Source organism: Castor canadensis, chromosome 16, assembly GCF_047511655.1.
Source record: "Castor canadensis chromosome 16, mCasCan1.hap1v2, whole genome shotgun sequence".
Classification (NCBI taxonomy): Eukaryota; Metazoa; Chordata; class Mammalia; order Rodentia; family Castoridae; genus Castor; species Castor canadensis.
The window spans coordinates 71,784,798-71,804,619 of NC_133401.1; the positions used below are offsets into that span (position 1 = coordinate 71,784,798).

At 38.0% G+C, this 19,822-nt stretch overlaps 1 protein-coding gene across 3 annotated transcripts in view; it reads left to right on the forward strand.

The window, feature by feature from the left end:
* Mrpl22 (mitochondrial ribosomal protein L22) overlaps positions 1-19,822 on the forward strand; it is a 31,665-nt gene extending 11,843 nt beyond the window's left edge. Inside the window, exons 3-7 of one of the 3 annotated variants that reach the window (XM_020172754.2) lie at positions 4,668-4,803; positions 11,835-11,900; positions 12,672-12,749; positions 14,854-14,923; positions 19,545-19,822. In XM_020172754.2, the coding sequence (XP_020028343.1) occupies positions 4,668-4,803; positions 11,835-11,900; positions 12,672-12,749; positions 14,854-14,923; positions 19,545-19,756 (562 nt within the window). In that variant the 3' untranslated portion in view covers positions 19,757-19,822. Of the gene's footprint in view, positions 1-4,667; positions 4,804-8,492; positions 10,582-11,834; positions 11,901-12,671; positions 12,750-14,853; positions 14,924-19,544 lie in introns of those variants that run through there. The other 2 variants (XM_020172756.2, XM_020172755.2) reach the window with 2 other exon arrangements.

The window sequence follows — 19,822 nt, forward strand, 5'->3', positions numbered from 1 at the left end:
TCTGGCAGAATGTTAATGACAGCTGTCAACACTTGCTTGTGCATTGGATGTGAGGTGTGAGAAGGGTGATCCCTGTGTATATGATCTGAGCAACTGGGAGGAAGGAGTTAATCATTTACTGGGATAGGAAGACTTTCAGAAGAACAGGTTTTGGGGAAAATGCCATGAGCTCATTTGGGGCTTGTTGGGTCTCAGGTGTCTGGTAAGCATCCCAATGGAAATGTGAGTAGGCAGTTGGGTATAGAAGTTCATAGTTCAGGAAGGGATGTAAATTTTTGTATGGTCAGTGCATGAATAGTATTTTAAGCTGTGAAATCAGTTGACTTCAAACCATGAGAATGAGTGTAGGTTCATACAAGGATAAAGAAGAGTGTGGGGCACTGGCTAGAGAGATGGGAGGAAAACCCCAAGAGTCCTGACACCCAAGTAAAGAAAATGTTTCAAGGGAAGGGGAGTAAGCAGAGACACTTAGATTCTTCTCAGATGAGCCTTGAGAATTGCCATTGGATTTTGTTGCACAGATACCTTCAGTGACCCTGACAAAGCAGTTTAGGTGGAACTTACTTTCTTAGTCTAAGGGGCTAGGAAAGTAAATGGCCCAGGAAAATATGGCAAGATTGCCAAGCAGCCTTAAAGGTCATTTGGATTTATGAATAGAATTGTAAAATTTAGGTGTTTGAGTGGTCTATCTCTGGTCTACATATTGAGAACATCTGGCTTATTAACCATTCATGTGTATTTAACATGATAGCAGGAGCCATTTGGAATAGAGGTGATGTCTCTCAGTTGGCAAGAACTAGCACTGTTTTATGCATTTGTCTTACTGGTACTGTAGTAACTTTTAATTGGAGGGTGATCGACCCCCTTCCTCCAGGAACATTTTGGAGATATTTTTGATGTCACAACTTGGACAGGGATATTATTGATTTCTAATGGGTTTAAGTACTAAACATCCACAGTGCACAGGATAACCGCCCCCTCCCCCTTGCCCCACAGCAAAGCGTGATCTGGCTCAGAATGTCAGCAGTGCAGAGGTTGAGAAATTCTGAGCATATAATGGTTCAAAGTTGTTGGAATTTCAATTTTTTTGTTTGCTAAACTTCTTATTTCCTTGTTTGGCCTTGGCTTTACCAAGTTAAGTTATATGTGTTATTATAATATACATATCACTTCAGCCTCTTTTAGGTTTTAATTTAGGCAAGAAAGAGGATGTTCTGTAATTCAGTCTCAAGCATAGGATTCATTTAATGTTCTCAGAAGTAAATTTGTAACAAAGAACTTTTTACTTTGATGAGTGTAATAACATGATACTCTAAAGACTGAGCCTGAGGTCCATATTATCTTCACTTGGGACTTGGGTATGTTTCATACCAAGTTTCAAAATGAACTTTAAGTGATAAATAGGAGGTGTTAGTTCTCTTTCTCAAATTGTGACTTTAGAGAGTCATTAAATACTCTTGTCTTATTTGAATTAGCCCTTAAACAAAATTGGTGGGCAAAATTTCAAGATGATACTTAAATATATCCTCTTTTAAGTACTGGCAAGTGGAAGACACCTGAGTAATGAGTAAGGGAGATCCAGATTCCAGTTCCAGTATACACTGCTTTGTGCAGAGTAAACAGTTTCAGCTTACTGTGGACACCTGTGTGTGCTGTACATGTTGTATCACAAGCATTCTGCAGACCTACCTTTTGTTTTGCCCAGTTTTCAGAGATAACATAGACTCAAGGAATTTTGGTTTCCTAGTAAATAAGAAAGGCCAGTAGCAGTGATAATGATATTTAGATCTTTTTTGGTATTGGGGGTTGAACTCAGGGCCTTGTACTTGCTAGGCATTCTGCCACTTGAACCATTCTTTGGAACCACTCTTTTCAGCCCTAATATTTGAATTTTAAAATGATAAAAGTTGATCTTGGGTACTTTTTAAGGCTGCCTTTCAGCACCTTAAAAATTTTCATTTACTTTGATTTTTTAGAATACTAACAGTGTACTATACCTGTGGGTAGACTTAAAACTTGGCTGGAGTTTTTTTGGAAAACAGTTTTACAGATAGAAATGGAGCCTAGCAATAGCCCATGGTATCATTTATAGGTTCTACCAACTTCCTTTTTTTGAGTATTTTCTCTGCTGACTCTGCACAGGCTCTCTCACATAAAAAGTCTCATAAGAACATCAGGTTTGAATTACTTTGTATTTTCATGTTTAAGGTTGTATCATTTTATGCTTTAATTTGGTGTTATTTCAACAACTGACCAGGAGAGGGCGGATAGGGACTTTTAAAAATATACAGTACTTCTAAATTAATTACCCTATTTGGAATAATATTTTAAATTAATTTGATTATGATAGTTTAGCATTTGCTTGATAATTCATTTTATGAACATTTGAGCCTTGGAAGTGTTGTAGATATTCATGAAGCTGTCATTCTGAGTTCATAACATTTACTTTATTAAGCATCACATTTAATCCACCACATATGCATTGAGGATTTGAGGAGTGCAAACAGGAGGATGGTAACAGAAGGCACAGACATCACCCTCAAAAGATCTTTCAGATTACTTAATAATCAGTGATTTCTTTGAAGAATTCAAAGCCAAGATGTTCAAGTTTCTGCTGTCATGCTGTGAGTGATGAGACAGAAGACAACATTAGATGAGACCCTTGAGATTTTTGTTTTGTTTTGTTTTGTTTGGTGGTACTGGGGTTTGAACTCAGGGCCTCACACTGCTAGGTAGGCGCTCTGCCACTTGAGCCACTCCACCAGCCTGAGACCCTTGACATTTCATAGTCCAGTTCCTCATGTTACAGACAGAAGAACCAAGGCCCAAAGAGGTGACAAACATAGTGAACCCACTAATTTCAATGCCACAGAAATGTAAATACTCATGAGTACAAATTTTGAGAAGAAAGTTTGAGATTGTGTAATACAAATTTACAGGCTTTATTCTGGGGAGCAGGAGAGGTAAGTATTCACAGGCTTAGTTTTAAAATCTGTGGGGCTGGGGATGGGTTCAAGTGATAGAGTGCCTGTCTAGCAAGCGTGAGTCTCTGAGTTCAAATCTCAGTACTTCTCCCCTCCCTCAAAGAAAATACCAGTGGACTATTAAACTTTAGATCTCTGCCAATGAAATAGATAAAAGTTATGACTAAGGTTTAAAAGCTAGTATTATGTGCTGGACACTGTAGATTAATTCACCAATAACACAATGAAGCAGGTTTGAGTCTCACCCTATAAATAATTTTATCTAAAATTTAATGAATCCTTTTCGGTGTCAGGTTAAGAATTTTACTTACGATATCTCATTTGGGCCTCTTAAGAAGGTTATAAGGCAACTACTGTTATTCCATGTACTGATGGGAAAATGAGATGTAGAAAGTGTGGTAAGTTAGATTGAGGATTTAGACCTGGGTGGACCTGACTCCGTAGCTTCGGTCCTCATTACCTGGCTAATAGTTTTCATTAGGAAATTCTGCCCTCTGACATCATGCATCCCGGTTTTGTCCTTTTCAGTAAAAACATTGGAATGTGGATGGCAAAGGTTTAGGTTTTATTAGGTATTTTGATGGCACTGATTTTGATATTAGGATATGAATGAGGTAAAGTAGAAGAAATGGTCCATTAGGAAGAGAATAGATTCTTTAGTCCTAATGGTTTGAGGACTAAAAACAAAGGCTTTGCCAAGTACATATAATTTGAGTTTCACCCATTGTGTGAGAGCCTGCCAATATACAACAACTTTGAGTATTTGCATTTGGTTAAATGTTACTCAGTATCCATGTGCTAGATACTGTTTTTGGTGCTAGAATACAAAGGATGGTAGACTGCCATCAGGTTGCTCAACATCTGTACTTGTCCTCAAAATTCACCTGTAGCCATTACTGAAATCCTCTACTATGTCTTTATTTTGGTTATATATGATTTTGTAATGTCTTATTTTTGTTATTTTTTTTGAGGTGTTGGGTTTTGAACTCAGGACCTCATTCTTGCTAGGCAGGTGCTCTACCACTTGAGCTGCTCTGCCAGCTTTGTGATTTTTGTATTATCTTCCAATTGTTTTGTGTGTTTTTCTTGCTTATTCAAGACAAATTGGGCAGCTCCACAGGTCAGGTCAGTGGTCCATAATTTCTTTAAATCTTTTTTAGGACTAAGCTGACTTACATTAGAGAGATCCAAAGGTTTGTATATTACAAAAAGAAAACCAAATGTATCTTTATTCAAATAAACAACATTGGAAAACCATGCATATTTAAACACTGGCCACCGATTTAAGTCATTCTTGCCCACTTGTTCTGCTCCATTATCACGAATTCATCAGCAGACTTAGTGGAATAAAATCAGTGTATCTTAGAACATGAGCTTAGAGTTAAGGCTCCTGTCTAGGAGGGTAAGTAAAGATCAGTATGTACTTATTGGCCAGTCAGGACAAAAGATCTTGGGTTTGATATCCATTTGCTGCTTGACATACATGAGTTACTAACTTTTCACTCTTCTCTGCTTCTGATAAACTAGCTCTCAGTGATGTTTTATGTAAAGTAGTCTATTAATGAATACTTCTAGAATGTTCCCACATGTGATTCTTACATTGTTTCTGTCAAAATGGAGCTGAGGTAGTTCAGAAAATACATAAACTCTGCAAAAAGGTTATACATTTTTGTTGTTTTACAGGCTTCTTTCACCGCACAGTGTTTTACCCCAATCATGCATCCACACAAGTGCTTCTCTTGACATTTCTCGAAAGTGGGAAAAGAAGAATAAAATTGTTTACCCTCCACAACTGCCTGGAGAGCCTCGGAGACCAGCTGTAAGTTTGTGGGTAGAACTAAGCTGTTGCTGTGTATCCCAGGCTGGTCCTAACTTGCTATGTAGCTGGAACTGGCATTGAACTTTTAATCCTCCTACCTCTGCCTCCGGAGTGCTAGGATTATAGACATATACCACCATACCTGGAAATGCTCTTACTCTTTTTTTTTTTTTTTTTGGCACAGGGGTTTGGAATTTGAACTCAGGGCCTCATGCTTACAAGGAAAGTGCTCTTATCATTTGAGCCACTCTGCCAACCCTTTCTTGTGATGGGTTTTTTAAAGATAGGGTCTGTTGAACTATTTGCCTGGGGCTGGCTTCAAACCATGATCCTCCTGACCTCTGCATACTAAGTAGGTAGGATGACAGGCTTGAGCCACTGGTGCCTGACTGCTCCTGTTCTTATGTGGCCGGGAATGATTTATTATTCCATGTTAAGAAAAGAAAAATTATACAATACTTTGCATGATTCTTTTACTGACAGATAATGTATCATTTCTTTGTAGTTTAGAAAGATCATCATTGTTTTACTTGCTTGTTTTTGCTAGGACTGGAGATGTGGCTCAAGTGGTAGAGTGCCTGTCTCACAAGAGTGAAGCCCCAACTTCCAACCCCAGTCCCACAAAAAAACAAAACAAAACAAAAAAGCAAAGAAAACTTGTTTGTCTTTGCTTAATACAGACCTGAACTCTAAAACAGCCAATAGCTTGAGATATACCGATTTCTTTTTATTTTGTGGAACTAGGGTTTGAACTCAGAACCTTGCACTTGCTAGGGAATCACTCTATCACTTGAGCCATACCTCAAGCCCCTAACATTTCTCTGAGGAACCCTCCCCTTTTTTCTTCTAGTGGTACTGGGAGTTTGAACTTGGGGCCTTGTGCGTGCTAGGCAAGTGCTCTACCACTTGAGCCATTCCCCTAGTTGGACATACTGATTTTTGATCTGTAATCCTTGCTATGAGTTCTTCTCCCTCCCTCTTCTTCGTCCTTTGTGTGTGTGTGTGTGTGTGTGTGTACGCACGCGTGTGTGTGATCGCACTGGGTATTGAACCCAGGTCCTTACAAATGAGCTACAACCCTAGTCCTCCACTTGTCTTGGCCATTTGAATATTTTGTTACTATTTTTTTTGTGACAGGGTCTTGCATTGTAGCCCAGGCTGGCCTCAAACTTGCAAACTTTCTTCTTAGCCTTCCAAATGCTGGGATTACAGGCATGCTCCACTATGCCTGGCTTGATGAAGTTTTGAAAATGGAGTATGATGAGTTGGCAAGAGTGGCTTAATTCAGAGGCCGTGTTTCAGAATGTATAACTTTGCAATGTTGTCTATTTGAATATACATACTTGTTTTCTCTCTCTCTCTCTCTCTCTCTCTCTGTCTCTCTCTCTCTCTCTCTCTCTCTCTCTCTCTCTCAGTGCCTCAGTGGAATTCCCAAAGTATATGAGATTTCTAGTAGAACAAGAATGAGATGAGATGTTCAGGAGAGTCTGATGAAAAGTCTTTTTTCTACTGATTTCTATAATTAAAATGATAAGTATATAAGTGTCTCACCCATGGTATCCAATAAATGTCTGTTGCCTTTTCTAGCTGGGTTCCCCACAGGCTAGATTACACCTGATCTTTATCATCCTTTTCCTTTTCAGGAGTGAAGCTCACCCAGAAAATTAGGTAACTAAAAGTTCAGTACAGTTTGGGTAATGCAGTTGACTAGCTGTGTCCTCATCCTTCCTACCCATCCTGCCAGGGAGGGGCTGAGAGTAGAATAACCCAGGTGGCTTCCCTGCGGCCCCTCCAGCTTGTCTTGGCAGATTCCACATATCGGGCTATGGGCTGCAGCTCTAGTGAACAGTCCTGTCTTTGGTGATGACAATTACAGAAGCGGCTGGCAGATTTCACAGGCCATCTCAGGATCTCAACATCCACATGTATTGAAAATCCACATCATTCATGACTGAAACTTGGTCCCTGTCTTGAAATCCTGCTAGATGTGCATCAGTAATGAATCACATTGGAGATGAAGATGCCTAGCTGGGAGACCTTTCCTCCTGGCATGTGAAGTACCTACTGAGCACCTGAGGCTTCTTCAGTGTGCTGATTCAGGGCAGAACTGGGTTAACTTGTAGTCTGGGTGGCATGTTCTCTCATGAGAGGGAGCTTCTTAAGGCAGGCAGGCATACCTCTGGATAGTCATCAGAAGGAATGGACTCCATATAGGGCAAGGCTCAAAGTCAGGGAACAGGTAGGCCTCAGCCACCCAAGCTTCATCAGGGCCTTTTTTTCTTTTTAAATAAATGAACCTTTGAATGTAAGGCTTGATTTTTTTTGTTGTTTTGTTTTTCTTTTTTTTTTGGAGGTACTCTGGGGTTTGAACTCCAGGCCTCTCTCTTGCTAGTTAGATCACTTGAGAGCTACTCTGCCAGCCTGTAAGACTTGAATTTAATCATTGGATTCCTATTAGAGATTTATCTTATCTTTAGCTGGTCAGAATTATTTTACCCTCTCCAAACTGCTAGAGATTATTTTAATCTGAGATACAAAACTGACTTCCAACTTGATTGAAATTTACTGTGGCATACATACATCTACTAAGAAGTTTAAGTAAGTAACAAACAAGATGGGAACATTTAAATCCTTAAGAAAACAAACTGTGATAAGTACTTTAGGAATAGAACTACTGTGTTAATTATAAATTATTCAGATCAGCAAACATTTTTTATAGGCTTTTGAGATTCAAAGCTAGTAGATAATCAGTCTCATCTAAGTAATAAAAAGGATCATATCTTTTGCTTAGTTTTTATATGAACTCAACAGCATGGATTTCAATAAGAGATTTAATTGCTAAATATTGGTCTGAATTAGTACAGTTTTATGTCCTTTTTAATTTCATTTTTATTTGGAGGAGTTACTATTTTTTATACAAAAAAAGTTTTCATTCTGATATTTTCATATGTGAATTTGTGTGTGTGTGGCAGCATTGGGGCTTGAACTTAAGTTCTTTCTTTCTCTCTCTTTCTTTTGTGTGGTAGCACCGGGGTTTGAACTGAGGACTTCATGCTTGCTAGGCAAGTGCTCTTACCACTTGAGCCAGTCTGCCAGCCCTTTTATATGATGAGTTTTTTGAGAACTGTTTGCTGGGGGCTGGCTTTGTATTGCTATCCTCCTGATCTCTGTCTACCAAGTAGCTAGGCATGAGCCACTGGCACCTGACTGTATTGATTTTTTTTTTATAAGAACTCCCACTTGATTGAGAAATAAGAGGAAAAAGAATGCTAATAGTTTAAACAAATAACTTTTTCTATGTGTGGTACTGGGGTCTGAACTCAGGGCTTCACTCTTACAAAGCATGTGCTCTACTGCTTGAGCCACACCTCCACCTTGTTTTGCTCTGTTTATTTTGGAGATAAGGTCTTGCAGACTATTTGCCAGGGCTGGCCTCAAATGGAGATCCACCCGATCTCAGCCTCTTAGGTGGTTAGCATTACAGATGTGAGCCATCAGCGCCTGGCTAAACAAATATTTTTTTAACTTTTATGTTTTGTCATTTCATGAGAACTTAAAAGTCAGATTTGTCACAGAATTTGGGCTGGTAAGTATTAACTCCATTTTGTGTGAACCAAAACTTAGAAAAAGTTACACATTTGCATTAGTATCATAAATAAAATGTTATTTCCTGTAATTAATAAGCTTTCTTTCATTTTACCTGAAGTCTTTGAACTTAGGTATTCATTGGAATTGTATCATGACAATGTCTGTCAGATTCACAATCTGATTGAATTTCACACTGTGCACTGCCAGTCTTTTTGTATATTAAAATAAAGCATATCAGGGTATTTCCCAAATTGCAAAATTTAAGCAGTTGGTAGCATGTCATCTACTTAACTCTAGCAAATGAAGAACAGTTAGTCTAGTAATTTGTTTTTTTATTTTTAGTCCAGTAATTTGTTGTGTTGTGTTTACTGAAACTATTTTGGTTATTAAGTGTTTTGTAATACACACACACACACACACACACACACACACACAAATGTATACGGTCTTTGTACAACATTATACAAGTGCCAGTATGAACCTAGTTGGTTACATTTTATTTAGGCACTTTGGAAAAACCTAATTTAATTTCTATTTTGCATCGGTTTTGTTTGAATAATTCTTTTTGGGAAAATTATGACTTTGGAAAATACCTTAACATTTTCAGACTTAGAGTAGTGGTTAGTAATTTGACATTGGTGCATCAGGTATACTTGTCATGAATGAAAATGCTAATTGCCTTCATTAATACCTATGAAACACTTTTACTCACTAGCTACATACTTCATCATACAGTGCCACTCATTATGTACAGTGTCTCTTAGATCTGCTAGAAGCAAAATTTTTTTCAATTAGTTGTGTCTTGGGGATGGAGATGTAGCTCAGTGTTAGAGTGCTTGCCTAGCATGTGTGAGGCCCTGGGTTTGATCCCCAGCACTAAAAGAAAAAAAAGAAAGTAAAAAGAGTTGTATTTCTAGTTTAGCGGAAGGCCAGATAACATTTACTACTCTACCTAATTTTGATCTTCTGCATTGGAAAATGTGGTTAAAAAGTAATAGTGGATAGAGATAATGAATACCCACTAGCATTAAATTAAATGAATGACACCAATGTAGACATGCTTTAGGCCATGGCTAATATTTTTAAACACTATTTTCCTTATTTAGCTAGTACCACTTTCCAGATGTTTATGTAGACTTTATCTTATATGTGGCTTCATCATGGTAAAGAAAATAAGCAAGAGGGAAATTAAAGGACTTTCTTCATGATAATCATACCTTATTAATTTGGGTCTGAGTTTTCATTTATAGACCCTTTGTAAAAATATATGTCAAATGAATTTAAGCGTATAGTGAGACTATATCAAACCATTTGATCACCCATTTCCGTAAGAGATGTGTGGAGGAATCAGCACATGGTAAGTCATCAGTGTGGATCCCATAAAGCATTCTCATTGGGACTTAAGTGATGTTTTTATGATATGTGATGAAGAATAACTTTAAAAGTTATTAGCCTAGACATTTTATTTTTTAAGCATTTTTATTAGCATATGTTAGTTGTACAGGGGGTTTCATTGTTGGTTTAGACATTTTATAGTTAAAACTTTTACTTCATTTGAATAACTGTTATGCAGTATATCCTCACCTAGCTTTACCTAATTTACTGTACTGTTAATTTACCAATTTACTGTAAATGCAGTGATATATAACTAGGCCTTCTAATCTCCAGCTTGTCCACTTTATCTTTTTGTCATGGTGGATTTATTTACTGAGATTTTTTCCTTAGACATTTTATCTGTGCAAATGTAAATGTTGAGCTTTTTAGTTTTAGGTGAGTTTGAGTAACTTTCTCCTTTCTTGTAAATACTTTATGCCTTTTTTCCCATGCTCTCACCAGGATCACCACATCTATGTCTATATATCTGTATAGTTATTTTTAAAATTCGAGGATGATCATTTATAGTTCAGGGTTAAAGACACCCCACTGTGGGAACCGATGATGTGAAAGCTTTTTGTAGAACAGATAGGTTTTGCAGATTGGTATCATCAGCATGACAGTTCTTCTTTCCTTTCCCTTGTTCCCTAGGAGACTCTATTGCTGAAAATGTAATTAGGCTATTGCTATACTTTTCAGTCCATCAACTTCTATTGCAACTGAAATGAAACCTGCTACATGTTACGAGATGGCCACTTGAGGGAACTCTGCTGTTTCTAAAGCATTTGAAAATTTCCAGCAGGAATCAGAATGTTTGCAAGTTTTGAAATTTTCTTACTGTTGCTTGCTTTAAATGTTTTCTAATTTTCATTTTGTTGGCAGTACTGGGGTTTGAACTCGGCTTTACCCTTGCTAGTCAGGAGCTCTGCCACATGAGCCACACCCCCAGCAATGCAAATTTTAATTATGTGGTAATCTGTTTGAAATCAGTCAGACATGTTAACTTTTTTTAAAAAGTGGTAGTATAGAAAGTAGATTTTAGATTTTAGAGCCAGAAAGGGAATTTGTGTGGTGTTTTAGTAGTACTGGGGTTTTAAACACCAGGCCTTGTGCTTGCTAGGCTGGTGCTCTACCACTTGAGCCATGCCCCTAGCTCAGTTTTGCTTTCAGTTATTTTTCAGGTAGGGTCTTTTGTTTTCACCCAGGACCAGTCTTGCACTGCAATTCTCCTACCTATGCATCTTAAGTAAGTGGGATGATAGGCATGCACTTCTACACCTAGCTATTGGTTGAGATGTGGGCGTGCTAACTTTTTGCTGGGGCTGGTCTTGAACTGAGATCCTCTGGATCTCTGTCTTCTAACTAGCTGGGATTATAGGTGTGAGCCAGAGTGCCTGGCTTAGAATCTAGAGGGACTTTTGAAGGTATACTTTGCTATACCTTAAATTACTTTGACTCTACCTTTGTTTTCTGAAGCTTTGTGGTCTTTAAAGTCATTTGATTCTGGTTTTCAATTTATAAAGGGATTGTAAAATATTTCCCCTCCTAACTCATAAAGCTAGGTTAAATGAATTAATGAGTTTGAAAAGAACTTTGTGAATTATAAATTGTTTGATAGATGACTGATTTAAAAAATGAAACAGGGACTGGTGTTGTAGCTCAGTGGCAGAGCACTTGCCTAGCATTTGCAAGCCCTGGGTTTGATCCCCAGCACTGCAAAAATAAACAAATAAATAAGCAAACAAAAAGTGCAAAGCAACAGGATATATCTACTACTTTAAGTAGAGGATAATAAAGACTAACCAGCTGTTTTCAAGGTACTTTCATCTAAAGATTTTACTATTCCTCCAAAATTGCTATTTTATAGTTTCTTTTTCTTCCTTACTAAACTTCTAACATAGTAAGAGTTTAAAAAAAATACAACTTTGTGTAAAAATCTCTAAATTTTCAATGTTTTTATTTTGTGTGGCAGCACTTTCATTAGGTGTAGAAGGGGAAAACTTGAACAGCATATTTCACTGTCATGTTGATAAACCTACTAAAGTTTGTTGTTCTGTTTCTATTTTAAGGAAATTTACCACTGTCGAAGACAAATAAAATATAGCAAAGATAAGATGTGGTATTTGGCAAAATTGGTAAGTTAAAATGACTTACTTATATATAATACTTGGGAAAATAAGCTATGAATTTCCTCTCAGGATTTGAATAGTATAAATGCATTTTTCCTGGTTCCCTCCAAATATAGTCATATGTTTAGACAGTCAGGTAATCAAAAGAATGGTTACTCAGAGTTGTATGATTTTGCTTAATTATTAGCCTTTCTTCTGAGAAAGGAAGTCACATGGGATAGATGATATTTAAAACAGTCATCCGGAGTCTGGCTGTAACCAGAGAATCTAGGAAGTTTACTTCTCTGTAAAAGTTGATTCAATCTATTTTAAAACTTCAGTTTTAAGTTTTTTTTCCCCTAGAAAAAGGTTTATAGATGAAAAGAGCAAATATACATGTAGTTTGTTTCTTCTGTAGGAGAAAGAGAGGAGAAAGAGGTGTCTTTAATAGTAGAGTGATTGTTGCAAGCCTGTGGTCTCTCTTTTAATGTTAGTGAAATTATTACCCTCTAGGTTTTATGGTTAAATGTTTGATTTTGACTTAAACAGGGTAGTATCCCTTCTCAAACTTGTTCTCTTCTTTTTGCCTGTTTTTAGTTCACTGTTTCTAGAAATCATTCAGATTATATAAGATTTTTTTCATTGAAAAAGGGAACTTTTTTTTTTCCTGTGATGTAGGGGTTTGAACTCAGGGCTTCATGCATGGGAGGCAGGCACTCTACCTCCAGCCCAAAAAGGGAAATTTGATTTGTAAACTAATTTGTTTATTCTCTCTTGCTTCTCACCCTTTAATTTTAGATACGAGGAATGTCTATTGACCAGGCTTTGGCTCAATTGGAATTCAGTGATAAAAAAGGGGCCCAAATAATTAAAGAGGTAAGCTTGTATGATTTAGGAGTTAGAGCCGGGTGCCAGCGGCTACACCTATAAGCCTAGCTATTTGGGAGGCAGAGATCAGGAGGATCGCAGTGTGAAGCCAGCCTGGGCAAATAGTTTGCAAGACCCTATCTCAAAAATACTCAACACAAAAAAGGGCTGGAGGAGTGACTGATGGGGTGGAGGGCCTGCCTAGCAAGTGTGAGGCCCTGAGTTGAGATCAAACTCTAGTACTGCCAAAAAAAAAAAGGATTTAGGGGTTGGGGGAAACAGAGAAAAGCAGCTATCTTGCAGGTGTTACTCACTTCAACCTAAATCCTGAATTTGCTGAATTTTCTGTTGTAAATACAGACTTTACAAACTGTATAGATTTAGGACAATTTTATTAATTTCCTTATTCCTTAGAGGTATTATATGCTTTAAGCATTTTTCCCCATGAGATATTTTATTTTTACCAGACATTTATTTTTACTTTTTAAAAAACTGTCTATGAAATGATAAATCTTATTTTTAATGATTTGGAGCTTGATACATTTTTTTTAATGATTTGGGGCTTGATATTTTTTTTTAAAGATTTTCCTTGGGGGTGTTTAATTCCACAAATGAAAGCTTTTGGTTTTATAACTAAGTGGAAAGAGCACTGGAATGGAATTTGGGATACTTAGAGTATAGTCATTTCTCTGACATTTTTCTTGTGACCCTGGGTAAAACATTAAACCTGTCTAGTTCTGTGTTTTGCACTTGTACAGTGGGTGGGAATGGGTTCAGTTGTCTCAAAAAACCTTTTTATCTATAAATGCAGCTGATTGATGAGGTACGATTGTGCTGGCATACTTGTGCTGACTTCTGTGCACAGGAATGGTCTTTTCTCAGTCACCTAGGGATTTCAGCATTATTTTTATATCTTCAGTTAATTCCTACCTAGTCAGCTCTTACTTTGACATTTAGTACTTGAGTGGTTGAGGCTGGTGGATTCAGGGTTCTGAGTATAATGCGTGGTGCACTGTGTTTATAGCGCTATGATGTAATGCGTGGTTCATGTGTCTGAGGTCAGGTGTGCTGTAAGCACCATTGCACGCAGCCCTGTGCTTCCTTCTTTACTCTTAAAGGAATGAAGGATCCAATTTCGTTATTTCTCACAAGTGTCATAGTTTAACACATTAAATTAACTTAATGCAAAATGTCTATGGATATATTTTTGAGGTACTGGGGTTTAAGCTCAGGCCTTCATGCTTGCTAGGCAAGCACTCATATCAGTTGAGCTACTAGATTCCCTTGTGTTTTTTTTTTGTCTGATGTTAATGGTCATTTTCAACCCAAAACTTAAGAATTTTTTAGTAAGATTTATCTCTTGAGTTTCTTGAACTTTTTTTTTTTTTTTAAATTCTGGAGTTTGAACTCAGGGCCTTGCACTTGCTAGGCAGCTCTATTTGCTTTAGGTATTTTTGACATAGGATCTCACTTTTATGCCAGTTGAAACAATCCTGTTCACATCCCATGTAGCTGGAATGACATGTGAGAACCACCATGCTCAGATTTTATTGGTTGGGTCTTACGAACTTTCACACAGGCTGGCCTTAAACCATGATCCTCCCCATCTGCACTCCTGAATAGCTAGGGTTAGAGGCGTGAGCCCCCGTGCCAGTTGTTTTTGTTTTTTGATACAAGGTTCCACTCTGTAACCCAGTCTGCCTTTGAACTCAAGATTCTCCTGTCTCTGCTGCCTGAGTGCTAGATTACAGGTGTCTGCTTAGGTAGCTTCTTGAACTTTTTTGACAAGACACTGACTGAAAGATACAGTGTTCCCTGCCAAGGTCACTCCTTTTAGGGACTGCTTTCTCCTCCCTTTCAGTTACACATGCTGTTTAGAACTCAGTGGACAGATGCAGCCCCTGTGTATCAGCAGTTCCTATCTGAGGAAGGAAGCTCACTGCATCCCTTCTCTTTAGTACTTTTATCATTTGATACTCTATTTTTCAAATTGACTGTAAAATGAGGCATGTGATTGCACATCTTATTACAGAGATAACAAGAGATGAGAAATTTAATTCTGTTTCAGTTCAAGATTAACTATATGAGAATGCCTTTCTTTTCCTTATTTAAGATTCTCTTAGAAGCACAAGATATGGCTGTGAGAGACCACAATGTTGAATTCAGATCCAATTTGTACATAGGTAAGATGTTTAATATTCTTAGCATTGGAAAATGTCTTTCAGTGTGATGCCATTTTCTTTATTTAACAAGTCTTCAGTATCTAAGACTTAGTAAAACTGGGCTTGCAGTGAAACTGCTGGTCTTAAGCATATCAACGTTAATCTTGTAAGTGATAATAAATGTACTGTTTTATTCTTAGCTCTTCAGTAATGAGACTGAAATTGTGAAATATCTTGCCAATAATTATAAATAATGTATTCCAAGACTGCTACGTAGAGTGATACTTTCTTTGTTTTTTGGCGGGACTGGGGTTTGAATTCAGGCCTTTGTGCTTACAAAGCAGGTACTCTACCACTTGAGCCATTTTTCCAGTCTTAGAGTGATTCTTTAATCATAATAACACTTAGAAAGGGTCTGATGTTTTAAAAAGTAAATTTTTTGTTGCTTGGAAGCAGGTAAATAAAGGTGCACCTCTGGACTTAAAAGGTCTATAATATGCCAAGCCAGGTGCCTAATGCATAAAGGTGTCCTACAGTTTAGCCTCTGATTATCAGAATGGAGGATCTGTTGAATTTTAGAAGCCAAGGGACTTTAGTAGGCTCAGGTGTCCCTGGTGTGTTTGCTCCCTTGTTACTGCATCCTGAGGTACTGACTGCCTCTGAAAAGCCTCTATATGCTTTTCCACCTCAGATTAAACTAATGGAGTGAACATGCTTTGGAAGCAGGAGATGCCATACAAATGTAAGGGATTTTTTGCAGCATGCCTTCTCACAGCTGTTTTTCTAGAAGGAGATCAGCATTTATTACAAAGCTCTATTGCCTCCTCCCCACACCACAGTAACATGGAGCAGTAGTTGTAGTTACTATTTTCCTCTCACTTCAGCAGCAACCGCTCCTAACCTCAGCAGCTTTGTAATCAAAGATGTTGATGTTGAAGCAGAATTTTCTCAATCTGCCAAACCTATGTGCAAGAAGAGCTGTTTTATCTAAAGATATCTTAAATTCCACATATTAGGAACTGCTGCTCTTCCAGATGGGGGGAAAAGGCTGAAATAGAACAGGGGAATTGGCTGTAGTTTATAATTTTTCAACAAGTAGAGAAAAAAGAAATATTGTAAATTGTACATTGTCATAATCTCTGGAGATATTTATTCTGATTAAGTTAAAATTTTACCTCAGCTCACCTGGAATTGATACCATCAACCACACCTCCTTCTGAAATTCAAATTAGTTATGGTTTTCAATTGAAATATTTTAAAGCTGAGTCTTTATAACTAATTTTATTCTATACATGCACAGATGCAGAGGGAAGTCAAATTGCCAGCTGAGGAAATACAGAGCTACTGTAGTTAGTCATGAGCATTTCCTTCTGGAGGCAGCATGAATAAATAACACTAGGGAGAGCCCAGGATCATTGCAAGGGATGAGATAGACAAGGAGCAAGACCATTTGCTTAACACTTCTTGGTGACCTTTCCTACTCTGTGATTCTGAATATTAAACCAAATTTAATTAATTTTATTCAATTTCATAGGTATATGGGATACTTGAGTAGAATTCAGATACAAATGAACTTGGGTTTGTCTTTAAGTCTTTTTCAATAATTGTCTTTAAATCCTTTTCAAAAATTATAATAAAGAGAGATAGGTGGAGATCTTAGTCCTGATCCCAAATGAAGAAGCAAAGTCCAGTGTTGCCGTGGGGCAAAAATTTCCTTAACCAGTCTTATATAAATGTGCATTTAATTCAAAGGTCTCCTTATGTACTTTTCTGCTGAAGAATCTCTGCTTAATTTGCACTCTTTTTCATCTAAAAATCGCTTTTCTTAAGTAGGGCTAATGAGTTTGCGTTTGTCCTACAATTTAAAAAATTGTTCATTTATTAAATACTTTGATGCCCACTTCCGTGAACAAGAGATGAGTACCAACAGGCAGGTGAAATATGCCTGTTGGACATTATCCCTGAATTTACCAGACTTCCTTAAGAAGGACTATATGAGATTCTTATTAAAATGGATTCCACAGATAGGACCATTGGATCTGACATACCAGGGACCAATCTAGGAAGCTGTTTGTTTAATATGTATCCTAGAGAGTCTTATAAAATGTAAGAAACTGATTTATCTCATTTCATTCTTGGAAAGGCCTAGCCATCTCCTTCCATAGACCTCTATGAGAATTTTGAAACACTAGCTACTTGTTGGCAATCATTTTGGTTCAGCAGTGGCTCTTTCAGTGCCCTGCTATAAGTGTAGGCATTTTAAGGGAAATGCTTTTTTGGTAGCATATGTTCTCATTATATGGTAATTCCTTCAAATGCCTGTCATCAGTCTAAAGCTGATACCTGGTGTTACATGAGTACAGATTTAGAAAATTCATTTCTTTTTCACACTTATAATGATGACTAATGGCACTTTGAATAGGCTTTAACAAGTGGACATGAGCTAATAAAATGTCACTGCTTAGTGATTCATGTCATCTAAAATGATTCACTTTAGGGAAAGTGATGAATTGACTTTGTACATCAATCTTCTTGTCTGTATGTGATGAAGTGGAGATTAGAGGGTATCTAATGTGAAAACATCAAGATTCAAATTTACCTAAATAGTAACACCCACGCACAGGAAATCAATGTGAGTCAATGCCCTGTATAGCTATCCTTATCTCAACCAGCAAAACCCCTTGTTCCTTCCTATTATTGCTTATACTCTCTCTACAACAAAATTAGAGATAAGGGCAAAATAGTTTCTGCTGGGTATTGAGGGGGGGAGCGGGAGGGGGTGGAGTGGGTGGTAAGGGAGGGGGTGGGGGCAGGGGGGAGAAATAAACCAAGCCTTGTATGCACATATGAATAATAAAAGAAAAATGAAAAAAAAAATAAAATAAAAAAAATAAAATGGAGCTCTTAAAGTGAGTCAGGGAGTGGTAAAAAAAGAAAAAAAGAAAAAAAACAAATTTACCTAAATAGTAATAGAAAACACTGAAAATATTTTATTTTTATTTATTTGGTTTTTTTGTGGGACTTGGGTTTGAACTCAAGGCTTTGTGCTTACAAAGCAGGCACTCTGCCACTTGGGCCATGCCTCCAGTCCCTGATATTTTAAACACATGATGCCTTTTGGGCATTATCTTTAGAAGAACATAGGTCATTCTGTCTGTGTGATGTTTTAATGTTGTCTTTCATTAAAATACTATGCATAATTTCAGTATGCATATGACTCACATAATTAGGTGATGGTGTGTCTTTTATATCAGTTTAAAACATCTAGCATGTGTAGTTTTGTTCTTTGGCAGTAGTATTCCTTTGGAAGGAATACTGAGTTAGAATAAAACCATGTACACCATTAGTATTGTATGTATTTGGAAAACTTTGAAACTCTGTTCAAAAGTAGAGTCAATTTTCAGATATCCCTCTGTTGCTACTGATTTGTCAGCAGGGATGATCGTGAACCTTTGGGCAGTACAAAGGAGTACATATTCAGTAGAGGAAATGACTTTTACAGATGTAATGTGAGCATTTATAAAGGTAGCATATGGGGTCTGCGGGATAGCTCAGTGGTGGAGTACTTGCCTAGTATGTGCTTTGATCCCCAGAGCACAGCAAACAAATAAGCACAAACCTTAACAACTAGCTGGGCATGGTGGTGTACACCTATAATCCTAGCACTGAGGAGGCTGAAACTGGAGGATCACAAGTTCTAGGCCAGACTGGGCTACATAGTGAGTTCCCAGCAAGCTTTGCTAGGTGTGGTGAAGAATACTTGTAATTCTAGCATTTGGGAGGCTTGAGGCAGGACCACTGCAAGTTTGAGACCAGCCTGGTCTACAGTATCACAAGACCCTGTCTCAAAAAAAAAAAAAAAAAACCATATAATTTGGGACCAAGAAGAGTAATACAGGTAAGTGGTATTGTTGGAAGAGAAGAGGTAAGTAAGTAAGTGTTAGAAGTGGGGCAGTCACATAAGCAGAAGCACATAGGTGAGAATGAGCAGTAATTGGGTATTTGGTGAGTGAGGACTGGCACAGTTAGGACCTCCCCCACCTGTGTTTCACTGGGAACAGATTCCAGCACAATTTTTTTTTTTTTTGTGGTACTGGGGTTTGAACTCAGGGCCTCATGATTGCTAGGCAGGTGCTCTGCCATTTGAGCCACTCTGCCAGGCCTCTTTGTGTTGGGTATTTTTGAGATAGGGTCTCTTGATCTATTTGCCTTTGTTGGCTTCAAACCATGATCCTCCTGATCTCTGCCTCCTGAGTAGCTAGGACTACAGGTGTGAGCCACTGTTGCCTGGCAGGGATGTCTCTTAATATCTCCAGTGTGAAATTGTCCTCACCTACCCATCCACTGATGTATTTTATTCACAGCACTGGCCACTGTTGTGTTTTCTGACTTGCCTCCAGAATGTAAACTGCTTGGAGGCAGGAACCTCCAGTCATGTTTACTCTTGTTTCTCCAGTGTCCAAAATTGTGCCTGGTGCTTAATGCTCAGGATATACTTGTTTTGAGATAAGCTTGCTCCAGTCAACCAGTGAGCTCATGTATTCTTAGGATCCAGTCAGGGCAGGACAGGGATTGTGCAACTCAACAAGCTATAGACTTGTGGATGGTCCTTTCTTCTAATTCTCTCTTCTTCCCTGTGTAGCTGAGTCCACCTCAGGGCGAGGCCAGGGCCTGAAACGGATCCGCTACCATGGCAGAGGTCGCTGTGGCATCATGGAAAAGGTCTATTGCCATTACTTTGTGAAGCTGGTGGAAGGACCCCCACCTCCGCCTGAGGCCCCCAAGACAGCAGTCTCCCACGCAAAGGAGTATATTCAACAGCTTCGCAACCGGACCATCATTCACACTCTCTGATGGATTCAAATTCCACGGTGCATATGTGTTGCCGTTTATTTTTAAAAATAAAAGAAAACAAATGTC